The sequence below is a fragment of the Cyanistes caeruleus genome, chromosome 5 (assembly GCF_971803275.1).
Source record: "Cyanistes caeruleus chromosome 5, bCyaCae1.hap1.1, whole genome shotgun sequence".
NCBI classification, from domain to species: domain Eukaryota; kingdom Metazoa; phylum Chordata; class Aves; order Passeriformes; family Paridae; genus Cyanistes; species Cyanistes caeruleus.
In genome coordinates, this window is record NC_141705.1 from 23296085 (window position 1) to 23322163 (window position 26079).

At 42.5% G+C, this 26079-nt stretch overlaps 1 protein-coding gene across 9 annotated transcripts in view; it reads right to left on the reverse strand.

Annotated features, from left to right (window-relative positions):
• Positions 1–1048: 1048 nt before the first annotated feature.
• The window catches only part of RBM47 (RNA binding motif protein 47), a 75584-nt gene continuing 50553 nt past the window's right edge, over positions 1049–26079 (reverse strand). For 4 of the 9 annotated variants that reach the window (XM_086889177.1, XM_023925321.2, XM_023925322.2 and 1 more), the window contains 4 exons: positions 9594–10753; positions 7923–8129; positions 4214–4416; positions 1049–3836 (listed from right to left, as the gene is read on the reverse strand). In XM_086889177.1, the coding sequence (XP_086745303.1) occupies positions 3591–3836; positions 4214–4416; positions 7923–8129; positions 9594–10722 (1785 nt within the window). In that variant the 5' untranslated portion in view covers positions 10723–10753 and the 3' untranslated portion in view covers positions 1049–3590. Of the gene's footprint in view, positions 3837–4213; positions 4417–7922; positions 8130–9593; positions 10754–21222; positions 26017–26079 lie in introns of those variants that run through there. The other 5 variants (XM_086889178.1, XM_086889176.1, XM_086889179.1 and 2 more) reach the window with 3 other exon arrangements.

A 26079-nucleotide genomic window follows, 5' to 3' on the forward strand; every position in this document is an offset into this window, starting at 1 on the left:
TTGATGAACCTCATAGCGTGGGCCTTGGCCCATTGATCCAGCCTGTCCAGATCCCTCTGCAGAGCCTTCCTGCCCACCAGCAGATCAACACTCCCAGCCAACTTGGTGTCATCTGTCACCTGGCTGAGGGGCACTCAATTCCCTTGTTCAGGTAATCAACTAAAACATTTAACAGGACTGCCCCAGTACTGAGCCCCAGAGAGCACTGCTCTTGACTGGTTGTCAGCTGGATGGAACTCCATCCATGGATGCAAGTCTGGGCTTGGCTATTCAGACAGTTCTTTACCCAGTGAATGGTATGCTCCTTCATGCCATGGGAAGCCAGTTTCTCCAGGAGAGTATTATGAGAGACAGTGTCAAAGGCTTTACTAAACCAAAGTTAGACAGCTTCCACAGCCTTTTCCTCACCAGCTAAGTGCGTCGCTCCTGACAGTTTCCATAATTGTCAGATTTGATATCTTCTAGCAACTGGGACCCTTCTGGTTAAGCCAGAACTACTCCTCAGACTCCTCTTTTCCACATGCAGCAGCAGAAAATTTTCTCCAGGTGTACTTACACTAAGGAAACAGCCATGGAGCCTCGAGCACTTCAAATGAGGTGCAGCTTAGCTTTCTGTGTGATTGAAGAATGGAGCATGCTGAAATGAAGAAGATGAACCAGTTTCCAGTGCTTCTGCCTGGCAGTGAGGACATACCACAGAGATACAGGAATTTGTGCACAGGGTGAATGGAAAGCACAGAGGGATGTTAGCTCCAGCTCCATCCACATTGAAGCACTGATTCTAAACTGCATGCAAAGAGAGATTTAGGTTGTTCAGAGGACGCTGGAAGAATGGAGAGATGCCCAATACGCATACTGGGAAGGTCACTGTCCTCTGCGGGTGGTGGGACAGAGGAGTCAGTGGGACAGTTCATCCTCACTCCCTGCAGGAGCCTGCAGGGATGCTGGCTGCAGTGCCCTGCTCCCCTCCTGCCCAAACACCCTCTTCCCAGCTCAGAGGGGAGCACAGCCTTGGCAGAGTGGGATGTTGCAATGAAGTAACAGTCTCTGTTTTTAAAGAATGCTTTATTCACTACATCCTAGAAATGTACCGTAAATGGAGCAAGAACTAAATAAACTCAGATACTTCTGACAATACAGAGAAGAGAGATACAATAAAATATCTAAAATATCAGCTCTTTTGAGAATAAGGCACACTAGTTTTGTTTTTTTAATATATACTTTTTTTTTCTTAGAATAGTTTGTTCTTAACCTAAAGATGTTCACATTTCAAGTTATTAGACTTACCTCAGTAGTAGTGTACATGAAATGGTTTAGAAGCAGGACAGGGATGGGCAGGAGGCATGCATGGCCTGGCTGCCTGCATGCCTCGGTCCTGCCTCCATCCCTGGGGGGCTACTACCCTGGGGGGCTGGGGGCACCTCATGGTTTTCCCTCATTGGCTCGTTTCTCTTCCTGCCCTTCTTTGTGAATGGCAGGTCCCTTGTCCTGTTGGCAGGGAGAGGATTAGTGGGAAGGGAGCCATCACCTGAGGGTCAGCCATGACTGTGGGGCTGGGAGTGGGCCAGCAGAGGCCCTGACTGCCAGACTGCCTGTTCCTGGCCCCAGAGGCATTTGTGCATGGCCCAAGGACCCACAGTGGCATTCAGTGTTGAGCTACGTAAGGCCTTAGACTGGAGGACTGGACGAGGCAGTGCTGGACTCTGGCTGGGGGCTTGCCCCTCAGGCTTTGCACAGATCTCCTCCTGTCTCTCCGTACACGGGGACAGGACCTTGGGGCTGAGGTCTGGGTGTGCTTTCAGATGTGCAGGTACAGACAATAAAATTTTCCTGGGAAGGGTGTGGAGGGGCAGAGTCCAACCTAATGGGTAACCTCGCAGTGCTTTTGCTAATGGGTCAACAGAGTCAAGGGGAGCTCAGCTTGTCTGAGCAAGAGCACCTGAAATACAACCGCTCAATTTTGAGGCAAGCAAAAGAAGTGTATTAAAAAGGTCACTTAACTGAGCTTGACGCGGTCTGGAAGTGGTTAAGTTGTCAAAATATGGCCAATGTGAAACCCCTTTGGTATGTACTTATACCACAAAAAGTAAAGGAACATTGTTTACTGACTCCCTGCTTCTCACCTTTTGTCACCAGTTTGTAGAGCTGATGCACTTCATACAAAGGGCAAGATATTTTTTTACCATTTTACTCTATTTTACATTCACTGCACTACTAAACAAAAGCCTTTAAACAGGCCACAAAACACTGCAATAATATATTTACTTCTTAATAAAACAAACTTTTTTATAACATTGCAATAAAAGGTTTTTGTTTTGTGGCAAACCACATACCATGCAAATTTGCAACATAAAATGACTTTAAAAATGTATATTAAAAGGTATTTACAAGCTCTATGTCTTAAAATCATTGGGTCTAATCACTCCCACCCCTGATGTGCATGTACAACTCCAGTTGTGGAGAAAGGGAATTAAGAGTGGAAGGGAGGCTGGGAGGGAGGCTAGCCCTGTTTCGCTAATTCCAGTATCACTACCACCCCTAGTACCTTTGAAATTTCTCATGGAACATGATGGAGCAATGGGTAAGTAATGCTGCACATCCTCTCGGCGAGTGTGTGGCTACTCTTGCCACAGCAGCATATGTTCTCAGTCACTACAACAAATACTTCAAAAAATAAAATGAAGAGCATTGTAAAAAAGCCTTGGCTTTATACTGGATGAAGATCTAAGTCAAGACACCTCACGCAAAACATCAGCTACTCGTTTCTGTACATGCTCCAACTACAAGTAGCTTCAATAAATAGAAAATCCAGTTGCTAAGGAAAACTCGGAGCCTTTCTTTAGCTAAAAACAAGCCTGCAAATCACACTGTGAAGAGGTATGTCTGAGGAGGCTTTTTTTTTTCTTTCCTCTTTCTTCCAAGCAGGCAATATTAGTTACTTGTGATTTTGAATGAGAAGATTGTATTAATGCCAGCACAAAAATGCAGAGGTCTTGCACATTTTTCAAATTGCACTTTCCAGTATAATTTTTAAATAAGATACGTGTTGTTTTCTTCTTAAAAAACAAAACAAAACAAAAAACTAAGGTATGTATTCTTTAAATATTGAATATACTCTTCAAAATATATTGTTAAAACTTTCCCTAGCTGCTCAGGTGTGCTTTTTAATATATAGCTGATATATTATTAAAGGCACTACAAAATAGACATCTCTGGAGTGCAGAAATTACTAAAAAATAACCTTCATACCACAAATATATTGAAAATATAACTGCTAAAAAAAAAAAAAAGACCCTATGCAATCCCACTACAATGCTTATAAATGCATGTCAGTGGTGGGTTGGATGCACCAAGGTCCTTTGGAAATGTATGAATACAGGCATGTTAAATTTTTAAAAATAGCCTAAAAAAGTTAGTGAAAACTTCAAGCATAGAAAATATTTCAAACATGTTTTTCTATGACATTCTTCACTTCCTGCCTTGTTTTACCAAGCCCAAATGTTTACTCTTTCGCAGACAGTTCTTTCTTCATAAATAGTAAAGTGTTCCTTCAGTGTGTGTCTCTCCAGCACCCTCCTCTGCCGACAGTTTCAGTACGTCTGGTAGACGTCGTGGATGGGCACCTGGATGGTGGCGGCTGGGAATGCTGGGGGGAGGTAGCCAGCATATCCTCCATAGGCAGCAGCAGCAGCGGCAGCGTTCTTCTGTAGCGTGGCTATTGTTGCTGTGGCCGCAGCAGGCGCTGCAAATGGCACATAACTTGTCCCGTAAATCCCGGCGGCAGGGATCCGCTGCACATTGGGAGCCATGGTGTACACCGGTGTGATGGGGCGACCCTGGAAGGAAAGGGTTCAGACCTCAAAAAAAGTACTTTGTTGTAACATCCCACTTCCATGGCCTGAATGGCAGAGCCCCTAGAAGGGAAGGAGGTAAAGGGGAGGGTAGGCAGTACATGCCTTGTTGATTGAGAATTATGCTATCATGGGAGGCAGCTCTCCCCCTCACAGTTTGGGTCCCCCATATAGGGGAAAGCAATAGCCCAATGTGCAGATGTCTAAGGCAGGTCAGATGAGCTGCAGGGCTCTTGGGCACTGTGACATCCTCAAGAGCATGTCCTGAATGGAAGCAGGGCAAGAGGCTTTCTTCCAACACTGGGTATGCATAGCAGGATGTATGGGAAGCTGGAAGCATGGGACTTCTGTGCTGAACTCACCTGGAAGGGAGGAGGTGTTGAGACAGCTGGAATTACAGCTGCGGCTGCAGCTGCTGCGGCAGCTGCTGCACTAGCTGGGTCCTGCTGGACAGCTATAGGGTTGATGATGTGCTCAACCGTGTGGATTTTGCCATCTTCCATCATCTTGGCTGGCGGTGCGGCCTGAAACATGGAGTACTGGGCACCAATGGTGGGGATGGCCACTAGGAGAGACCAGACATATCAGATAAATTGGGAGAGAGTTTCCAGGGCCTCTTGTCAAGGAGTTCTCCCTCCCAGCTGCCCCAACTCTCCAGCAGTGATCCTGTGCTGCTCTTCTCAGGGGAGGCAGCCTTGTGTGCAGGCAGGGGACCTGGGGCACCTCTGCCCTCCCCATGTGTGGGAGCACCACAGCTGATGCACAGTGACAGTCTCAGTGCTGTTTGGTCCAGCGTGTCCCCCCATGCTCCTGCCATGAGTGTCTTAGGGCCGGAGTCCTCCTGGGGACTGGGAGCTGTGACCCAGATTTACACAACCCCTTCTGACCACTGTCCTTCCCACTGGCCGAGAGTGTGGCCTGAACACAAGGGGTAAGAGTGTGTAATGTTCTGGTGAGGTCCCTGCTCCAGCTGTTGACATCAAGGAATATGTAGCTGCCATAGGAAAAGCTGCTCCAGGACAGAAAGTTGTGGTTTGTACTGCAGAAGTTACAGGCAGCAACCAGTCTGCTTTACAATGCCATCCTTTGGCCAACCCTGTGAAATATCAGCTTTTACCAGCATTTCCCAAGGCTAGCTTGGCTAAATATGTTTTATCCCATCTGCCTGCTACAAGATCAATCTACTTAATGACATTAAAAAGCCCCCAAACTTCTTTTTAGGGAATTCTTCCTCAGACCAAAATTGGGCAACATGATATAATTAGAGCCATGATCTTTCAGACAAAGGGAGAACACTGGTCAGAATAATAGTGTTCAGGATGGTGAGTTTGTACATGGTCCAAAATGGGGTTTCATGGCTTGCTTAGGGAAGAAACATTCTTTGTTGAACATTCCCAATAATCACAATCATTGCACATGGCCTGGCAATGTGCACTTGTAGCTCAGAAAAACCAGCTGTATTCTGGGTGTATCAAAAGCGGTGAGGCCAGCAGGTTGAGGGCAGTGATTCTGCCCCTCTCTTCTGCTCAGGTGAGACTCCACCTGGAGTGCTGTGTCCAGTTCTGGGGCCCCCAATATTAGAAGGATGTGAATCTGTTGAAGCAGGTTCAGAGGATGTAAAATGAGATGGAGCACCTCTGCTGTTAAGTCAGACAGAGAGTTGGGGTTGTCCAGCCTGGAGAAAAGGTGCCTCTGTGATAAAGACCTCTACTGAAGATTTTCAGTACTTAAAGGGGGCCTATAAGAAAGACCTTATGGTAAGACCTGTAGGGATAGGACAAGGGGTAACAGTTTTAAACTGAAGGAGGGTTGGGCATAAGAAAGGAATACTCTGTAACAAAGATGATGAGACACTGGATTGGCTGTCCAGAGAAGTTTTGTGTGCCTCATTATTGGAAGTGTTCAAGTTCAGGTTGGATGGGCCTTTGAGCCACCTGATCTTGTTTAAGACATCTCTGCCCATAACAGGGGCATTGGATTAGATGACCCTTAAGGTCCCTTCCAATGGAAGCCATCCTGTGATGCTATGATTTCCATCATTGCCTCATATTGCACACTTCAACATTCACCTTGCAAGCTTTTTAGCAGTAAGGTTATTCACAAGGAAAACAAAGTAATAAATAATGGATGATGGACTAAGAGGTGATGTTGGCACTTATGGGAGGTGCAGCCACTAAACCAGAAATTAAGCCTAATATGTACACAGGCTTCTTTCTGTGCAATGAAACTCTGCAATGTTAAAGTGTGCAGTGAAAGCAGTACTCTTGCTCTGATCCTGGAGACTGCACCAAGGAAGCTGATCAGATATCTTTCAGGCAGAAATGTGTCCTCCACCAGCGGACTACCACTGTTTCCTCAAGCAGAGACCCCCAACTCATGAGGTTTTCCAGTTCTCCTTTTACACCAAATCTACCTGGTCAGGTCAAACCAGTTTTATCTGTGGTTTAAATATCCGGGATAGTTTCTCACCAAGGCAAAGGGCTCACATGCTCCATTCTGCAATAACTTCTGGCAGAAAAACTGTAGCGGGTGTCTGGGGTATTGGGGTGACCTCCCAGGAGTATTCCAACTATTTGCAAAGAAATGAACTTTCAGGTTGATCTAACCAGTAGGCAGGAAACTTTTCAGTCAGTATATTTCTACTCCTCTGTTCTGGTAATGTGCTTTCAAAGTCTCTTTATAACAGAGGTAAGTCTTGTATGTGGTACCTCTTATTAGGTCAGCTGATCTGACTGCAGAAAACAGACCAGGTACTTCTGTGCTCAGAGGCTGTGCTGGAACCGTATGACAGGGGAAGGTCTGATAAAAAAAACCTGAATCTCAACATGCTTCAATAGTGTTCAGGATGGCTTGAGCTCCAAGCTTTTGTTTGGCAGTTGAATAAAATATAGGCACCACTAATAAGAATGCATTTCTGAGCTCACTTTTCAAGCATCCTTTAGTAATACCTGGAATTCCTAAAGTAACTTTGCAAACACACGTAGTGGTAATATTTTCTGGTGGTGACTCTAATCTTAACAGCCTTCCTCTGTCTCTAGACTTCTTCTGACATTGTCTCATCCAGCTATTATGAAGAACTCTTCACAGACTTCATTAGATGCAAGCTGTAATTTTCACTGACATAAATGACACATGTTTTGGGAAACCACAGTAGCTCTATTATTATGCAATGCTTACATCTTGCCATTACAGTTTACTTGGAAAGAGAAATGGAGAGAAGGACTTCTGCAAGAGGGCTGGTCCCCATCACCTTCAAGGACCTTCTTCCTCAGGCTACTTTTTCAAATAAAAATCTTTCCAAGTAGGATCTTGAGGAATTGCAGAGCTTCAGCTTTCATCTTGTCCACCTGAGAATGGCAAGGGCTGAGTAGTCAGCTGACAAAGCAGCAGAAGGGGCCAATCCCTGCCCCAGCCCTTGGACTGGCTCCTCAGAGCCCAGCAGAGATGAGAGAACTCCTGTAGGCACTGCACTGCTGCAAAGATGGACCCCTTGCTGCCTTGCTCTTTTCCCATTTCTCATGGAGATGGAGGAGCTTGCCTCAGCCAGGGACTTCCCTGCAATGGGAAAGCCCCAGATCCTTTTCTCAGCCTCATACCACTGGAGAAATACAGACTAAACAGGGGAGGACTCCAGCCTGGCTGGAAATCTAGGATAGGAATCTCCCAGGGTGAAATTAGCATTGAAGAAGTTAAAAGAGAGGAAGATTGTTCTTAGTCACCATGTTCTGGTGTACATGACTAGAAGGAGATGAAAGTCTGCTTCCTCCTAAGCAAATGAAAAAGGGGACAGGAGGAGTGCGCATTACTTTAGCCCTTTTTTCTCTGGCCTGAAGAGGTCCCAGATATTCATGTCCCCTATTCCACTATGTGCATTTTGTGTGAAGAAAGTCTGGCCAGGGCCAGGAGGCACCCAGCACAAGGGAGCTCTGAGCCCCAATGCTGGGGCCATCCCCATTGCCACAGCTGCAGTCATGGACTGGCCCTGGAGGGGTCCTCACTTGCTTGAGACAGGGCTTGGAGTGGGGGCCTGTCCACCACCCCTGCTTTCCTCCCCTCCTTACACACACTAACCTGCACCAGGCTTAATGGCCACTGGATTGACTGCAGGTAACTCCAAGTTGGGAACCAGTTCATATCCTTTCTCTTGCTGTTTTCCTTTGCCTTCATGGTACCTGCTGTAGATTCCACGGCCGGCGGAGTATCCCCCCAGGTAGGAACCCCTGGGACCTGGAGCTCTGTTGCCAGCCGCACCTCGCCCTCTGCCTCGTATGCTGCCTGCTTATGATAACAACACAGAAGATGGTGAATAATGGAGAGTGACAGCCCCATAGGGAGCACGAGTGACCCCAGGCTGAAATACGGAGGCTTGTGCTTAGAAATGTGGCTGCTGGAATCAGCGTGACTGAGTCTTAGTGGCTCTAGTTAGGAAAACAGAAGTGCCTAAGAAACATCCAATAAACTAATGCTTGTTTAGCTTTTGATGTTTGTGAGCATATATTAACTGCTCATTTATATTGATGGAACTCTTGTGGCAAGTGTTACATGTTCAATGCAGTCAGTAGAGAGCAAGGGGATCCTCAGGGTGATTTCTGTGCATTAAGAATAACTTCTGTTTTCAGCTGTCCTCCAGAGGAGACCCAACTTGTCAACTGGCTGCGGTGGGACCCTGCCAAGATGGCACAACATCATGCCTGCCCTTTAACCAGCTTCGTCCCACCACCTCATATATTTTTATTTATGTTGTTTAATTGTTTTCTCTGCTATTTTATTAGGTGCATATAACCCATTTCCAAAAATACTGCCTTTATTCATCTTAATGACTCTACAAGTATTATGACAGTACTTTGAACACTGCCGTATTGATGTACTTTATGATGATCTTATTGAATATTTAGACTCTTACTCAACTCTGTCATAGTTCATTCCAATTACAAATCCGGAAATTGAGAAGAAGCTGAAATTCTTGAGCAACTAGGGTTAAAATTATATCTTGGTTTATGTGGGTGCTTTAAGAATATGCTAAATTGCTTCTTCTATGGAAATACACATCATATTTCAGAAAACTGGTTCCTGTAAGTACAGGATAATTGTAATTATAATACCAATTTTAACTGTAAGGTTTTTTTATGGATATCTGATTTTTGGTTAATTTTTAATGACAGTAACTGATAATTAATTAAGGTATACACAATAAAAGAATTATTTTTCACTCATGTGCTTCCTTCTACTTGTAGTTGTCAAATGACTTTATGAAGGACAGCATTACTGTCATTTTAATGCGGAAGCGAAATGACACTGAGAGAGTTCCTAACTAAGGCTTTCCCTCCCTCCCTCCCTTCGGATAGGTCACCATATCCATGCCTCCAGAGCACTCTGTCATAGAATCTAGCTCTTTGAAAGGAAACATCAGAAGCTGGAATCCTTAGACTTGCTCAGACTTAGTACAACGCTCATAAACCCAGATCCCTCTGTTCCCCATCCCATGCTTGGTTTTTACCTATTGTTAACCATGTATTTTATACCTCTTTCATACTATCTTGTACATTAGCAATTATTTATAGATAAATACAGTTTGTGTAGTCACAGACTAAAGTAAGTCCAAACAAAAATATGACCAAAAGGCCTATAAAAGAGTATTGAGAAAAAATTGCATGGCACTAGCTGTCCTTTGGTTGGGGCAGACCTCTCACATCAGCCTAAGATCAAACCTGCCCATCACATCCCCTAATTGTGCCTACTAACCTTTCACAAAGTAATCTCTGTTGGGCCCAATCAAGGCATTGTATGGATATCCATAGTACGCTAGTGTGTATGGATCACAAGAGTAAACATAGTTAGGTTGCTGAGTTACTTCAGAGGTTGCTGCAGCCCCTCCTTTTGCTGCTTTCTGGTAGCGAGTGTATTGCTCCTTGTCTACCGGCTTGGCCAAAGTAACCTCCAGGCATGAGCCTTCTAGTTCAACACCATTAAGGTTGTTCATGGCATGAATGGCATCTTCCCTGGTCGTAAAGTGCACGAAGGCGTAATCACGTATTTTTTTCACTCTCTCTACACAGCCAGGGTTAAATTGACCAAACACCTTTTTAATGGTGTCCTCTGTGGTCTCAATCATTAAATTCCTCACATATAGGATTTTAACAGTCTCCATGACATCTTCATCCACATCGATCTCTGGTTCTGCCCAGTCAACAGCAATTTGATGTCCCCACAGTTGGATCCTTCCTGGCATGAGTTTTCTCCTGGCCATGGCTGCTGCTCGATGGCTCTCATACTCCACAAAGGCAAAGCCTCTGTTCTTCATTTTGTCTGCAGCACTGGCATATACAATGACATCTAGCACGCCTTCTGTCACCTTGGCAATCTCTTCCAGGATCTCCTCTCTCTTCTTCATCTTGGGAATGCCTCCGATGAAGAGCCGGCAGTTATCCACACTGCAGCACACACCCAGCAGCCTGCCAGGGCGGATTTCATAGTTGTTCAGCTCCCTGACAGCACGCTTCGCCTCATGCTTCTGTGTGTACATCACGAAGGCGTAGCCACGGTTCTTCCCATCAAAGTCCATCATCAAGCGCATTTCGTAGATGCGGCCGACAGACTCGAAGACGGGGACGAGCTCATCTTCGTAGACATCACGGGGGATTTTTCCCACAAAGACTTCGCAGCCACGAGGAGGGTGCAGGCCCTCCCAGCCAGGAGGAGGGCCTCCATACTTGCGCTGCCCATTCTCCTGGATCATACTGTATCCAGTGCGGGCCATGAGGGCCAGCAGGGCTGCCTCGTTGGGCGCACCAGCAACACCTTCAGGGACTTTTGTGGTGGCCACATTAGTGGAGTCATTGCTCATCCTTGCAGTGGAATCCTCAGCCGTCATGGTGTCAAACTCATTCACAGCTTGATAAAACCTGGGCAAATGAAGAAGGAGAACACTCGTTAAAAGCTATTAGCTACCATCAGAATTCCACCTCTCTCTTTCATTTTCCTGTAGTTCTTCTGCAAGTTTGTTTTTCAAACTGGGACTAAGGCTGCAGAAGAACAGAGGAACAAGCCATGCCAGCCTGAACAGTGATACTGCAGGCATAGCGTATCCTGGATGCTGTATGGCTTATTTGCTAACCATTCCATCATGAGATGGAGTATTTCTCATGAGAATTTGCCTGGCTTTTGCTTCCAGATAGGATTAGATAGAGAGCCTTTAAAGAGCCTTTCAAGACCTCTGCTTATGTCTTGTAGTGATTTAAGTCATTTAAGCAGTACACAACTCTATCTTTTGAATAAAACTTGCAGGCTGAGCTCACAATTAGTCATTTTTTCATCTAAAATTCTTGTTTGTTGGTCTTTGGACAGAGCTTCAGCCTTTTTCATCTTAGCTATAAACAGGGATGAAGATCAGCCCCCCTTCTTCTCCCAATGTCTCTGTCTTGCCAAAGCCTGCTTCTTCACACCTTCCCACTAGCAAGTCATGTGGAGTTGTGTGGTGTTTTTTTCCAATTCTAACTTCAAATCCTTTATAGAAGCACCACTTGCTCTGGTTATGTCCCATGTAGCAGGCATGACTTATGTTTATTACTCCTGAATGCCATAACATTGCATTCAGCCCTATCCCAACTGCCTTTTGAGTAGATCCCACCTATTGAATGTTACACAATTGGCTCCTCCCCATTGTGTTTTACAATTCCATCAGTCTTTCCTTCACTGGTTTATTTGCCATGATTTGCATTCATCACTAGTCTGTTGATACACTGTCAAAATACACTGACCCTTGTAGGACACTTCAAACCACCATATGAAATGCTCACAATATGTGGGTTTGACAGGGTTATATATTTTTTTTTAAAAAAAAAAGGATGAAGCTTCAGAGAGATTTATTTATTCTATATAGCTGTCTTATTCAGTGAGACACAGTTTTTTCTCTGTCCCATAAAGACTTAAATATATACTCTTCATCTGAATGATAGGGCCACTGCATTGATTACCACCAGGAAGAACTTTCATGAGTACAGGAAGCCAAGTCCACAAAAAAATTGGTAAAAATTTTAGGCACTAAGATCTGATTTGCATGGTTCACAAAATCCATTTATATCCTAGTAACCTCAGAAACTCAGACTTTTTTTCAGTAAAGCTCCTGAGCTTCCTGGAATTGTGCTGGTCTATAACCAGTGATACTTATGCATGAGCCAGGGCAAACACTACTGAGCCTGGTTCATCTCCTAAATGCATTTGGGATGGGGAAACTGGACCTCTGAGCTTTGGTCTGCAGTAAGACCTGACCCTGCATGTGTTTTTGGGCCATAAGTGTTGCATGCTGATGCTTCTGAGCCATTTTTATTTAAAAATACGGAGAGCAGAGGAGAAGATGAGGATAAAGAAAGTGGAGGGCAGTAATTGTGATGCTGATGCTCAGACAATACTTTAGTAAACACAACTCCTCTGAAGCCAGGTCTGTCATTGATAGCTTCTTGAACTGCTATTGATACATGTTTCTCTCAGATTCTAATATTACCCTTTAACAGTCAGAGATTTTAATTTTATTCCTGGGAATTATTTGAAATAATTAAGAAAATTAAGGCAGAGTAAAACAACTTCATTTTTCACTTGAAAATTTGCTTCTGGAAGTGTAACTTCACCTTTCTTGGAATAAAAGCAAAGCTAGTTATACAAACACTTTGGTGGGAAATACTAATTCTTTACATGGACCATCTGTTGGCAAGACAAGTACTTATCACCCCAAGTTTGGCAAAGCTTAAAAATTAGCAATTCCATTCAAACCACCTGTTTTAAGTCAACTTACAAAATAAGTCTCTATATCTCTGTTATCTACAGGGCTCTGTGTCTGGGGCTGGAAAGCTACAGACGATCACTGGGTTTGTGATGTGAGTGAGGGGAGATGAAACAGAATCTCCCCTGACCCCTGGAAACCAGCTGGTAATTCAATTGCCATGCAGGAGATTAAATGCTCTCCAGCACTTTGCATTTCACCAGCAGCATGATTTCTCATACTGCAAGCTGTACATGAAGCTGCTGCTGATCATCTTTGCTGCAGACACTGCTGTAGACCATTTGTGATAGTGCATAATTAAAAATTCCTTGTGAAGCTAAAATGTATTTATCCCTACATAATTTATTTGGAATCAAGATTCATGATCAAATGTGGTTTGGGTTTTTTTTTCTTCCTGTGAAGATACGCAGAGCTGGGTTTCATAAGTAGATACTACCTAAGAAAGTTACAGAGCCCATATAGCCCTAATTGTTGTAACTAAATACACAATTAACAACTTGTTCATTGCCACATTATACAATCAACACCTTGACTAAGCACAGGTATCAGTTACCAGAACATTTATCATCAGTGATCATCTGTAGCTTGATGGGAAAATGCACAGGCTGTCTGGTCTGAGAGCTCTTCTATCCTGCTGTTACTGCCTTTCACAATCTAATCCTTTTCTGACTGAAATGCAATCCCTCTGAAGAAAACAGTTTCTGAAAATACCAGTTTCCTAAGTGTTCAAACCTGCTTGTGCATTTTTTAAGTCAACAGTAACCTGGACATGGAAACTTGCTACCATGTGTTGCAGGTCTGTACAAGGCACGGCTGGTACTATGGGTCTAGGGGCCTTAATAAAGCCAAGCTGATCTCCAGCACACGGTATGTGAGGTTCATGCTAGAAAAGGCAAAAAATTTAATCTCCATTAAAATGCAGTGTCTTGTGAAATAGAAGTGCTTGGTTTCTAGACTCTGAGGAGGCAGGTACCCCTGATCTTGATAACACAGATTCAAAAAAAGAGAGACAGACAAAAATGTTTTTGACAAGAAAGCTTGTGTTTTGAGACAGCTAAGTTTTAAATGACTCATTATCAGGACTGAAACAAGTCATTGGCTTCTTTTTAGGAAAAGGTAAATCCTGCTTGATTGTTCAACATCATGTTAGATGGATGCTAACATCTGCCAGCCTATCAGGAGTGAGGCTTATGAGCCCCTCAGTTCAAGGACTTTTCCTTGCACAGGTGAACTCTCAGACATATGTTTCACTGGAACCATTCAAATTTCACTTCACCTTGTTCATGAAACTCCTCTTCTGCCAGTAGGAATAGTGTAAATAGTTCTTGCCCTAAACATTAATTACCTTCTTTTTAAAGATACTTTTTTCCCCACATCCCAGAATATTAAATGGCAAACTTACTGTGTTGGCAGTGACTGACCTAAAGCATACTATGAGCAGGCTGATTAACTGAGGCAGGTATTTTATTAAGTAGAAATACCACACCTTGATCAACAACAGAGCCAAATGGTGATGCCCCTTGTCCCAGGGCAAAGGCAGCTTGGGGCCCCAGTGAGAAAGCAATGCCCAAAGTCCACATACCAACTTACCCCTGGGTTAGTCCAGCACTAGGCAGTGCCCTGTGGGGTTAGGCAGACACATTCTCTGTTGATCCTAGTGTGGTCAAATAGGCTTTTACAAACACAGGGACACAGCCAGTGTCCTTGTGGCAGTAACTCTGTGTCCACTTCACTCACATGCTCCTATAAAATGAGGTTGTTTATATTTGGACTTAATTTATCCCTCCAGTTTTGTGTTACCTAGATTTAGTGGAATCATGTGTGCTTCTGTGGGTGACACAACTGCCAGCAGTCACAAAGCCCAGAGACAGGTGCCAGCACCACCACAGGCACAGGAGAGACCAGGGAGATGTGTTGCCTCTGTGAAAACTGTCCAGGGGAGGGATGGGGACACCTGTGCCCCACCTGCAGACCCTGTACTGTACAAACTCCCACTGAGCTGACAGGGCGTGTCGTCATGGACACTGCACAGCTACTGCTTCCTTCAAGAAACTGCCACTGTTTTGCATTTTAAACCACAGAGGGAAGGACGGTTGCTGAAATTTCAAATACACCCTGTTCGCAGAGGGAAATGACAGTGACTGGTTTAAATGTGACCTTCCTAGTATTTTACTTGAAATAATAAGGAAAAATGTTGATCCTGATGATGATAATAATAGGCAGCAGCTCTAAAAGCATGGCAAATCCTGACTATTCTCATGACAACTTTATATTCATAAAATGAATATGAAAACAACAGCTAAGAACAACTGTGTAATTCTATCACAAACATCAGACACCCCAGAAATGCTCCTGCTGAAAACAAGGTTTGCCTGTTTACAAGTTCTATTGGCTGAACAGAAAAATTCAATGGCCTCATAAATTCAAAGTAAGGTAGTGACTTGTGCATTGCTTCAAGTGTCATGTGCAAGTTACCTCTCTGTTTAAAGATAATTACAGTATCATTACACATCACTTTGCTCTTTCTTGAGCTGTCAGTCTTTTCCTCCTATTATTTTCATAAATGAGCTGGACAAAGCAGGTGTCTTTGAGACTGTTGCTGAAGCTGAGCCATTGCATGCACAACTGCAAGATTCAGGGATAGTGTGGGGATCAACAGGAACTGGATCCTGTTTTTTCCTGTAGGAAATTGGTTTCCTACATTCTGCCATTAATGAAATGCAGGTGTCCAAATCTGAAACTTGTGATGGATCAGTGCAAGAGAGTGCAGCATTTCAGCACAGCTTTTTGGCCAAGGCCCTTTCCTGAAGGTCTTTCAGGCCAGAAAGGGAAGGTTACATGGGATGGATGGCACCTTCACTCTTTTACAAGAAGCAATACCTGAGGCCAACAGGCCATGACAATGTCTGCAGTGTGTCAGACACTTTTCTTTTCCTGCAGCTGAACTGAGGGAAGAAGTTGCCCCAGGTTAGGTGAAAATTTTGAAAAGGTGTATTTTCTTAATGTGGACAATTTTGGCAAAACTCTGTGGAAAATGTGGTGAACTGCATCAGCAGACCTGAAAGGGTAGGAACAACGGCAGACAAGAGACTTGATGAGTAGCTCGTGATGAGCAGCTTGGAAGAAAGTAGCCTCCGAGGTCATTGACAATGACATGTCTGTGTGCTGTGCAATTTATCCTGCTGCCAGCACCTCTAAAAAACTGCTTATTCTCATCATCATCTGCACGCCTTAGTTGGGTCATTGAACTTGTCCCTCTCCAGCCAGGGTCAGGAGCTTTTTGGCTCAGGTGCTGCACAGAACACAATGATGTGTGCATGGAGCAGCATTTGCTGCACCACGTATTTCCCACGTATGTTCAGACAACAACACCTACAAGCAGAAGCTCTCTGCCCACTGGAAATTCTATATTTAAATACAGAGAGCAACAGTGCCTGAGAGGTAGGATAAAACCAGCCTACTAAATCCTGCGTCTGGCTGCTGAAATTAGGACAAAAGGAAGCAGCCTCAAGTTGCACCAGAGAAGGAGAGATTTCTTCATTGAAAGGCTGTTAAGCATTGGAACAGGCTGCTCAGGGGTGTGGTTGAGTCACCATCTCCAGGGTTATTTAAAGGACATGTAGATGTGGCACTTAGGGACATGGTTTAGTGGTGGACTTGGCAGTGTTCAGCTAATAGTTGGACTCAACGATCTCAGAGGTCTTTTCCAAACTAAAGATTCTGTGATTTTATGAAAAGCCTACTTCTTCTATGGTGACAATTTGCATTCTAATCTATAGCCTATCATCAGAGTTCTGACCATTAATTTCATTGCAAGAGTTTGTATTTCATGCTTAAACTTCAGTTTTATTTTGGTCGGTCAGTTATGCTTACTTTGTATGGGGCAAGTTCAGGGCCTGAAAAGCAGTGTTCAGGGTGGATTTACTGCAGAGGATCTGCACGTGGTTTTCCCTTGCTTAAAGTTGTCCTACGTGGCTAAACATGTTAAAAATGGTTGGTTCCATTTAAAACTCACCAAAATGTGTTGACTTTGACTTTTGATTGTGTCAGGTTCAAAGAAAGAAACAGAAAATGAAGTGTGATATTTCTAACAGTACTCACATCTAGCACGACTCCTCTGACATCAGTTATGAGACTCTAATGGCTGCAAGAGGGATATATTTAAGATAGGGATGAGCACTACAGAAAATCCGGCTTGCAGGGACAGGTTATGTTCTCCAGGCACCAATCAAAAGCAATGTATTTGGCTTAAAAAATTGCAACAAAATTACTAGAAATCTGCTCTTTTTCTTCTTGCTCTGTTTTAGGAGGATAACACCTGAAATTATTCTGTAAATTAACATCCTGGAATTTCCCAGGTTAAAACTTGAATGCTAGTCCGATGATTCAACAAGGCATTTGTACAGTCAACAGTTGGCTACAGCTTCAAACTAGGATTTGAAGGTTAAACTTCTAATTTTCACCATTATCATTAGAAAAAAAACAATCATGGCTCTAACTCCCTTAACCATATTATACCAGTTCCCTTGGCCTGGGAAGGTTAATCTTACCTCACAACCATTTTATGTACAACTTTAAAAATGGAGCTAAAATTACAATTCCCATACAAAATAAAGCGGTCTTGTGTTGTGCAAACGTCCTGCCTGTTCTGTTATCAACCTTCTCTGTATCTTTCTATGTTGTGCTTAATCTTGTCTGTGATCCACTTGCATTATCTGTAAGCACTATCCATATCTAGAAGTGAACATTCCCAGGAAGAAGATCCCTCAATGACCCGAATTCGTGCTTGAAAACTGCAAAATTTATATTTAGTGAGATGTGAGTAATGATATTTCAAATAATAAAGTAAGAAAACTTTCCTGGGCGTAGCTTTGCGTCCTGCCATGGCTTTTTGATGATCACAAGTCAAAATGTGTTCATGAATATATGGTTTTACCATGGAAAGAATGAACCCATGCTGATGAAAAAGTTATTGATGTATCACAGCACCACCACCACCACCTAGAGCATCCTACTAACATGACCTGGCTTCTGCAATGTGAATTCTGTTAATGCAATGTGTGTTTCTTGAGTGGTTTTGTGCTACTGCAGTGCCAAACCAGCCACCTCAAATTAAACCTCTTCTGAAGGAAATTTGGGTGAGCAAAACCCGGTCTCCTCCCTTATTTTATAATGCACTTTTCTGCAAGTCATTCAGAACTTTGTCCAACAAGCTGTGGAACCCGTGTGTTACCCTGTTTGCCTCAGCTCCATCTTTTACCCACTCCAGTTGATTGATAACTCTCCCCTATTTTGATAGGACTTGTTACGGGCTGAGGCTGAAGCTATTACCCTGCAATATATTGAAGCCATATGTTGAGGAAAGCTGAGAAGATGAGACATGGTTCATGTAATCACTATTATTGGCTGTCTAAATCAGGAAACAGCACAACCATTCCCCTCTCCCCAAATTCCTGTACTTCAAGCTATTCAATAAAGCCTATCATTACCATGATCAGACATGAAAATACGTGATATGTAAATTTCAGTGTAGTCTTTCCTATTCTGGATGAGCTGTACTTGATGGGAAAATTTTTGCAGTGTTTCTCTACCAAAAATGTGATTAAACACTGTTCTCTGCAGAGATGCTGATACACGTAAATGTGTCCTCCTCATGAACTGTCTGCTTTAGAAAACATTCTGCTTGGAAAGGGAGAAGAGTGTCATCCAGGATAGATTAGAAGCTCACAAGCTTTTGCCATAAGAAGGGCAGGAGAAGCAATGTTCTACAACTGAAAAACAAAACCACAACTAGACTCATCTGTTAATCATTACACAGGAAAGATAACACATTCACTTATTTCACTTCTTGTCCTTCTGAAGGCAAATCTTATATATGAACATGGTGATTTAATTCAATAATTGAAAATGTCTGTCAAAGGCTTTGCTGAATTCTGTGGTGCAGGGATATGTGTGCAGATGCTTCTTTGTTTTTATAATACAGGACACTTTATATGTCTGTCTACATAAATATTGCAGTAATATGGTCCACTGTGCAGTGCAACCAATAGTATCTTAGAAAGTTTATAACTTATAGTTGTCTTTTCAGCTTTTCTGATCAAACTTTTTCCTCAAACTCTCCTGGAGAGCCCAGAGTGAATTCCTGCCTTTTCATATAAAGTCTACCCACGTAGTCAAATTTATTACAATAAAAATAGCTTCAGAATTTTCAGTTTACCCTAATCCCATGCACTATTTTTATTGCAACATTCTAAGCTTTGTGTATACCACGTGAGCACTGCAGCAACAGGGGGCCCAACCTGCAACCCTGCTTTCAGCAGGAGGTAGAGATTCCAGGGAAAGCTGAAAGTGGCTCAACGTGTTCCCTCCCCCTCAGGTCACTGAAATGAAAATCAACATAAAGCAAACCACAGTTGGGATGTGAATGTTCGCTGCTGAAAGTACATTAAACTCAAAGCATTTGGCTTAGTCAGTGGCTGGGGTTTTGTCCTTTTTTTTTTTCCTTTGTGCACTGACATTTGACCCTTTTTATAATATGCACCTTGCACCACAGAAACCCAGTTAGTTATTAATTAAACTCAGGTACCAATAGCTGACTTGTACATATCACCATTTTAACTGCCTGGTGGTGCCTGTGCGTGGAGGAGTGGGGGCTGGAAGTCAATCGTCTTTCCTGTGAAATTCTGTCATATCGGCAGAAAGGAGCTGCAAAGTGCAGCAATTTGTTCCTGACCTCTGATCTAAGAAGTTTGTACAGACCTTTGAACGCTGGATTGAAGAATTGAGAAACAAGGTTTAGAAGTACAAGGAAGAGATTTCCAGCACTCGTTACCTGCACGCAGCGTTAATATTATAAATTTAAAAAAAGTTTAACCAAGGCAGGAACTCTCTCAGGGGGCAACTCTCCTGCACTGGGTTAATTCAAGACAATTTAAGTCTACTGAAATTACAGCTCACTTGGAAATATGTATGATTTTTAAGCGAAATTTCTGTTCACTCCAGAAAAGGAGTGGGGTTTGAGACAGATATAATTTGAAATTCACCTTTTGTTGACCTTAAATGAGATTATATTTTTTAATTAGAAGCTGAAGAAAGAAGACAAGGGTCATTTGATTCAATATAATTTCTTCAGCAAAGACTGGAGCCGAAATACAGAATTGAATGGAAATCATTAAAAAGAGTAGCAAAATGGTGACTCCTTTGTTAACTTTATTTTTATGCAACGTATTATCTAATCTTGGTTATACAGTGCAAAGCTATACGAAAAACCCATGGAAAAATAATCAAACCAATAACGTTACAACAATGTTGTCTTGACAGACAGTCATGTGGCCTTGTCTTGACAAACATAAAGGACACGTTCTGAAGTTCTGTTGGATTAACCATGTCAATTTAACTAAAAACCTCTCTGAACTCTTATACACACTGGCAAGATCTTTGGTGCAGCACCATCAGCTAACACCAGCTGCAGACTGCACTGGGTGTGAAGACCTTCAGAGATCAGCATTGATAAAGCGATTGAATAAGATGTCCTTTCTGCAGCCCCGTCTGCCAGGCCATGGAGCACTGCAGGGGATGGCAGTAACATTTGCCATGACATCCCTCTAATGTCCTTAGCACAGACTGTCATCCATGCCAAGCCTGCATGTGCAGGGGGAGAGGGAGTGCTTTACAGATACATTTTGAATCATGGTTTCAATTCCACCTAGCTCAGGACAGGACACCATTCTACACAGCTGCTGCATCTAATCCACACGTAAATTGACATTTTTGTCATTTGTTTTAATTGAACCTTACTTTCAACAACTGCATTTTTTTCTGGTTTAAGTTCAAACTTCGCTAGTGTTATCAGCACTGACCCCAATAAAACAATAAATTAATAATTAAATAAATAAGGGTGAACAGATTTAGGTCACGTGTCCAATGTCACATACAAGTCCTACACATTTCACATGCTACTGAAATAGAATATGAATAGAATAATATCAAAGTTGACTTTCTTTAAACGCTGTCAAGTTTTCAGTATGTGAATCGAGCTAAATAGATACATTTATATTAATAATACTTGCATACATACCCTGTGTACTTAAACCTTCCTAGCCACCTTCAACCTACAAGCCCCAAATTCTGCACCAAAAACTGATAATCCACTTTTAAAGTTTGATTTTTTTATGTCAATCTCTTGAAAGAGCAGAACAAAATACCAGGCGGCACAGACAATGGCAGAGACAGACTGACTGAAAACACAATGTCAAGCAGTTGCAACTGGCTACCTTTTACTTCATTAATCTAAGATAGCAGAAAAGATATCTCTGAGACATGGTTTTAGACTGTCTAAAATATCAGCGATTTAGTGTTCATTGTTCTGACATTCGATTTGGTATTTACTATGCAAATTCTTTTAGATATTCACACGTTGATCTCACAGTTCAATCGCACAAGCAGTTGCTTAATTCTCAAACAACCCCTTAGGACCCTCTAAAGGAAGGCAAACCCCTGAACCCATACCTTGATGATGACATACATTTGGTCTCAACTCCCTGATAAATGAAAACCAGATAAAAAGCCCTAAAGAGTAAACAAGATTTCCCTTACCTCTCTGCTCCTGCGATCGAAGTGCAACAGGTTAAGGGCACTCGCGCCTTTGCCTGAGCAGCCTTTCTTCCTAATGGCAAGAGCTGTGCAACCTGGTTATAGAGTTTATGCATCTCTTTATTGGCCAGCGAGCGTTAGCCATTTAAATTCCTTGGGAGTCATTTGTTAAGGGCTCTTAGGCTGAGGCTAAGTGGGTGGGACGGGAGGGAGAGGGGATGTTAGTGCTGCCAGACGCAGAGAGCTCTCCAAAGTGGTTTGAAGATTAATAGAAAATTATCTGCAAGGAAGGGATCTTTGGAGGGAGGGCTGGGTCCAACCCTCAGGGAAGCACAGGAAAGAGAAACTGTAACATTTTCACAGGTAAAAAGGATTTGAAGAGAAAGATTTCATTCAAAATTCAAAACTTGGAAAAAAAAAGGAGTGAAACATGTACAAACAACTCCTTCCTAGCACAAGGCGTTGTGCAAATAGCTTGGGTTACTCACAACAGATAAGATAAGAAAAGGGCATATTTTGCTTGACTGCATAAGGCTTTTTCAGTGAAATATTTTTTTTTTTCTTTATGTGCGTCTGGCAAAATTATTTCAGGCCGCGCTGAATCAATTTACCTTTGGTAGTAGGAAAAACAAAGGGTCTGCAGCTCCTGGAGTGAGAAGTAGATTTACTGATCATGTCGGCGGTGGGACGGTAGGAATAACTCAACCTGTGCCGTGTACCCAACATGCACCGTGTCAGCAGTAAACACGGAAACTCCAATGTGTTTGCTCAAAAGGAAAAAAAGCACCTGGTGCAGAAGTAAAAGCACAGGGGTGGTAAAACATGATTCATGACAGTAGAAATGGTCTGTACATAACAACGGAGCATTAGGCCCTGGGAGCACTTAGGCAAAGCAAACAACACACCTTCTCAAGCAGCCAAGAGGAGGAACTGCTCTGAAACACTCTTTGGATGATGGATTCGCCCGGCTGGCAAGCAGTGTGCACAACCAGCCAGTGGGAGAAGAGGGAGCAGGGCATACCTTGCTGATTTCTGATGGGAAAGATGGCTGATTTCTGGGAAAGGAGACAGCCTGAAGAAGGTGAAAAGCATATTGCAGTAGCAAAACAACTACAGTTTTCAGTCCTTTCCCAGGCGTTTTTTATTAGCATAACCATTCCTTTCTTCTTTCTCTCCTTTTTTTGCTGTTTTTTCCCACCCCAAAAAGAAAGCTTGGCCCAAACCTCCATCCAAACAGCACACAAGCAACAACCTCAGGGCATCCACATGTGCAAGGAAAAGTGTCTTAACCTCTCAGTGACAAACCATAAATACAAGTATATTCTGCAGAGGAAGCACTGTCAGTGTGTTTGAGATGGTCCTACATAATAGTTTATTCTTGTCCTCTGAGTTCTTTAGTCTGGGCATGTAAAACTTGAAAAACAACCTTATATTGCCAAGTCAGAGGCCGGTCAATAAGGAAGAGGGGTAGGGGAGTCAGTGGGTGCAGAGATAAACGCTCTAATATTAGAAGGCTCCAAGTTGGAGAGAAAAATGTGGAGGATGGCAAAGACTGGCAAAAGAAGCATCTTTGTGGCAGTTTCTGAAAGCAAACAGGAAGGAGAGCTGTTCTACTTACACTGCAAACCAATGGGTGATTACAATCACTCTATTCTGGATTTTTATGCTTGTTTATCCACTGTACTGGGGCTGTGGTGTGTTAGACACTGTACAAACACACCTGGAGCCTGGATCCTGGTCCCAGAGTGCTGGCAGCCCAAGTCTACTGTGCAAGTCTTTCATCTTCAGAATTCATCCCTGCAAATGTTAACCCATTAGCTACAAGAGCTGCAGAGAAGCAGGTACTGCCCTGCAGGCAGGTAAGCTGCAGCAAGGAAATTTAAATGATTTACCCAAGACTATGGTATCAAAATTGAGGATAAAATCTAGGAGATTCTGCCAAAATAAGATCCATGCCTCAATCCCACTGAACTCTGTAAGAAGGTGAGTATAAAAAACCGGCAACTATGAATTTGCAAAATTCTGTCAAATTAATTGATTAAAAAATTGATTAAAAAAGAGAAAGTATCTTTCTCTTACTTCATATTTTTTTTTGTTGGAAAACAAACCAAACTTTTAGCTAAAATTATTGTAAAGTGAATCCTATCAACTACAATTGTGTGTGTACTTGAATGCCCAGAGAAGACTATTCTGGTGTAAGTGAAAAAGCTAGTGAGTTGATGGGCTCATTTTTAGAAGGCTGTTCAAACGCTGTATCAATTAGAATCATGTAGGGAGGCTTCTTGAACCCTTAGCCTTTCATTTAATATGAAAATGAAACATTAATTTCATATTTCATATTAATTTCTATTTAATTTAGCTGCATCCTGTTGTTAGTTTCCAAGTTATTTTCCCATTATTGTTTAAAGCAAGGATCATCAACAGATCATCTGTTGCAGGGTATTTTGAGGTGTTACCATTCCCAGTGGCAGAATTAAAAAATATATTAATTTTCCCTGCAGGCTGTGCTTTTATAAGGAACTTCAGAAGTTTGGACAGAATTCTGCAGCGTGTCTCCCAGCTTCCCCTGACATTAGACACCTAGCTTCCTTTGACTTCAAAGCCACTGTTTTCATAATGATTGCACTCTTTATGTACCTCTTTATAATGGCACATAAGGAAGAGTGGAAAAGTGTTAAGGGCAGAGCCAGGTAAGCAGCAAGGAGGATGGATTGTATATACACCACACGTTCCTCTCTTCATACAGCATCCATTGCTCTGGGGTAAAAATATAAGCACTTCTTTCCTAATGTACAGCTGCCTACAGTGAGTAAAGCCCACCCACTGTTACAATAATAATATACATATTTAGTTGTTTTGTTTTGATTTAATTTAATTTTAATTATTGACAGTGAAGGAGTTAAATCCTAAGAGATGTGAAAGGGAACAGTCCAGACTAATCCATGTCCATGTTTTCCTTAAACCTTCTATTGCCTTTTATTCTTTCCTGTAGTGGGATTGCAGGGGAAAGATTTTTCCTAAATAGTTCTTATCCTAAATATAGTGATAAAAAGGCTGGAAATTTGAAGGAAAAAAGGGATATTCATTGGAATAAGGTAATGCCTGTGAATGGGAATCTTCTCCCTGGTGCAGAAAAGACTTCCAGCAATTTGGTGTGCTTCCCCTCAGCTGTCTCTCTTCCACAAGTAGGCAATCAACTGGCCTTTACAGACTGAGTGCACTAGGCTCCTCAGTGTGATGACAAACACTAATGAAGCACTGTATCTGCCTTCTGAGATTTTTAGAAAGATCAAACACAAATGCTTTGGGAGATCCAGAGGCTGACCACATGCTCATAATTTTATTTGAGAGATGCCATTGTCCAGATAAGAGTGAGTATTTTTGATGATTATGGTAGTAAATAGGTTTTCAGGAGATATTTCATGATGGAAACTTAGAATTATGTGACAGTGCAAACACATGAGCAAGTGAAATGAGAAGGGAGAGTCAGAAATGAGCAATGGGTTTGCCTTTATGGTTTTATTTGGTCTTCAAAAACTACTGAGAGACTGCAGTAGAATGAGAAGGGAATGTACCATGTAAAATATTTCACTGAAAAGACACATGAGTCTGAGAATGACTGGCAAGGTCTCTAATCTTAATCTCAGAAAGCCTTGATCAGTATATTCACACATAAATCCAGTCACAGTTCAGCCACAAAAATTGGAATCTCATAATGTAACAAATTTTTTCAGCGTATTTTTTCCTTTTCTATCATTTCCTTCTGTCTTTAACAAAGCCACTCTGTATTTGGTAGAACAGGTTCCCCCATGTTTATAGAACAATTTTATTGCCTATTTGAATGTTTAAAGGAACAACACCACTTTATTTAAATTAATAACATGTTATTTTACACTTGTTCTTATACAACGTGAGTTAATACAGCAGATTTTGTCATTTCCTGACTTTCCTAAGCTATTGCAGGCCAAAACCTGGGGAGATCCTTTAGAGAACATAAACTCTGTTACAGGTACAACTTTCCAAGTTCTTTCACACCCAAACTTCTTCTACACATAACCTGTGCCAATGTTTTGATCCTTACCTTGCCACATCACAGAGAATTGCCCTTTTAAAGATGGACTCCCCATCGGCTCTGCCAGCCAGCCACATGCTTTATCCCACCATGGAGAGGACAAACTCACAGACCTGAAGGTGGAGCGCCTAGCAACAAGGGGAAATTTGGCCAAGGACACCTTGGACTTTCCTGTTTTGTTTTCTAGTCTTAGGCTTCTTTGGTTCATGGGCAGTGGGATTTGCTCAAAAAACCTTTACGGTCACTAGGCAAAGGTTTTGTTCTATTTTTAGAAAAAATCTATTTTACTGTCATTCTGCAATGAAAGTCAGAACAGAGGATCACTGTAACAAGCAGGCTCAGTACATTCCCCATGTAGAATTTTGTGCTTTCATTTAAACTTGAAAGCAGACTTTAGGTTCCAAAATGTAAGGAAACAGACAACGAACAAACCCATGGAGTGTAATAGATTTGAATTAGAACACAAACCAGAAGGAAACCAGCAAAATACAAAGTTGTTTTTTTTTTTTTTTTTTTTTTATGTAGCCACAGCCATTACATTTCTGTGGCATGTTTGCTTTCCATTAAAATAAATACAGGGTGGGTTCTGGATAGACATATCTACAAGGGAGGTTAATATGATAATTGCCTTTCAGTCCTAGGGTAAATAAAACACTCCATAGGAAAAAGGTTTTGCCCTCATTGGCCTGATGTGGCTGCTCCAGGCCACTCTTAGACACCACAGCTTCACCAGTGTGTTAAACTGGTGCTGTCTACGCAGGGTCCCACTCCATCCCTCCTGCAGCCTC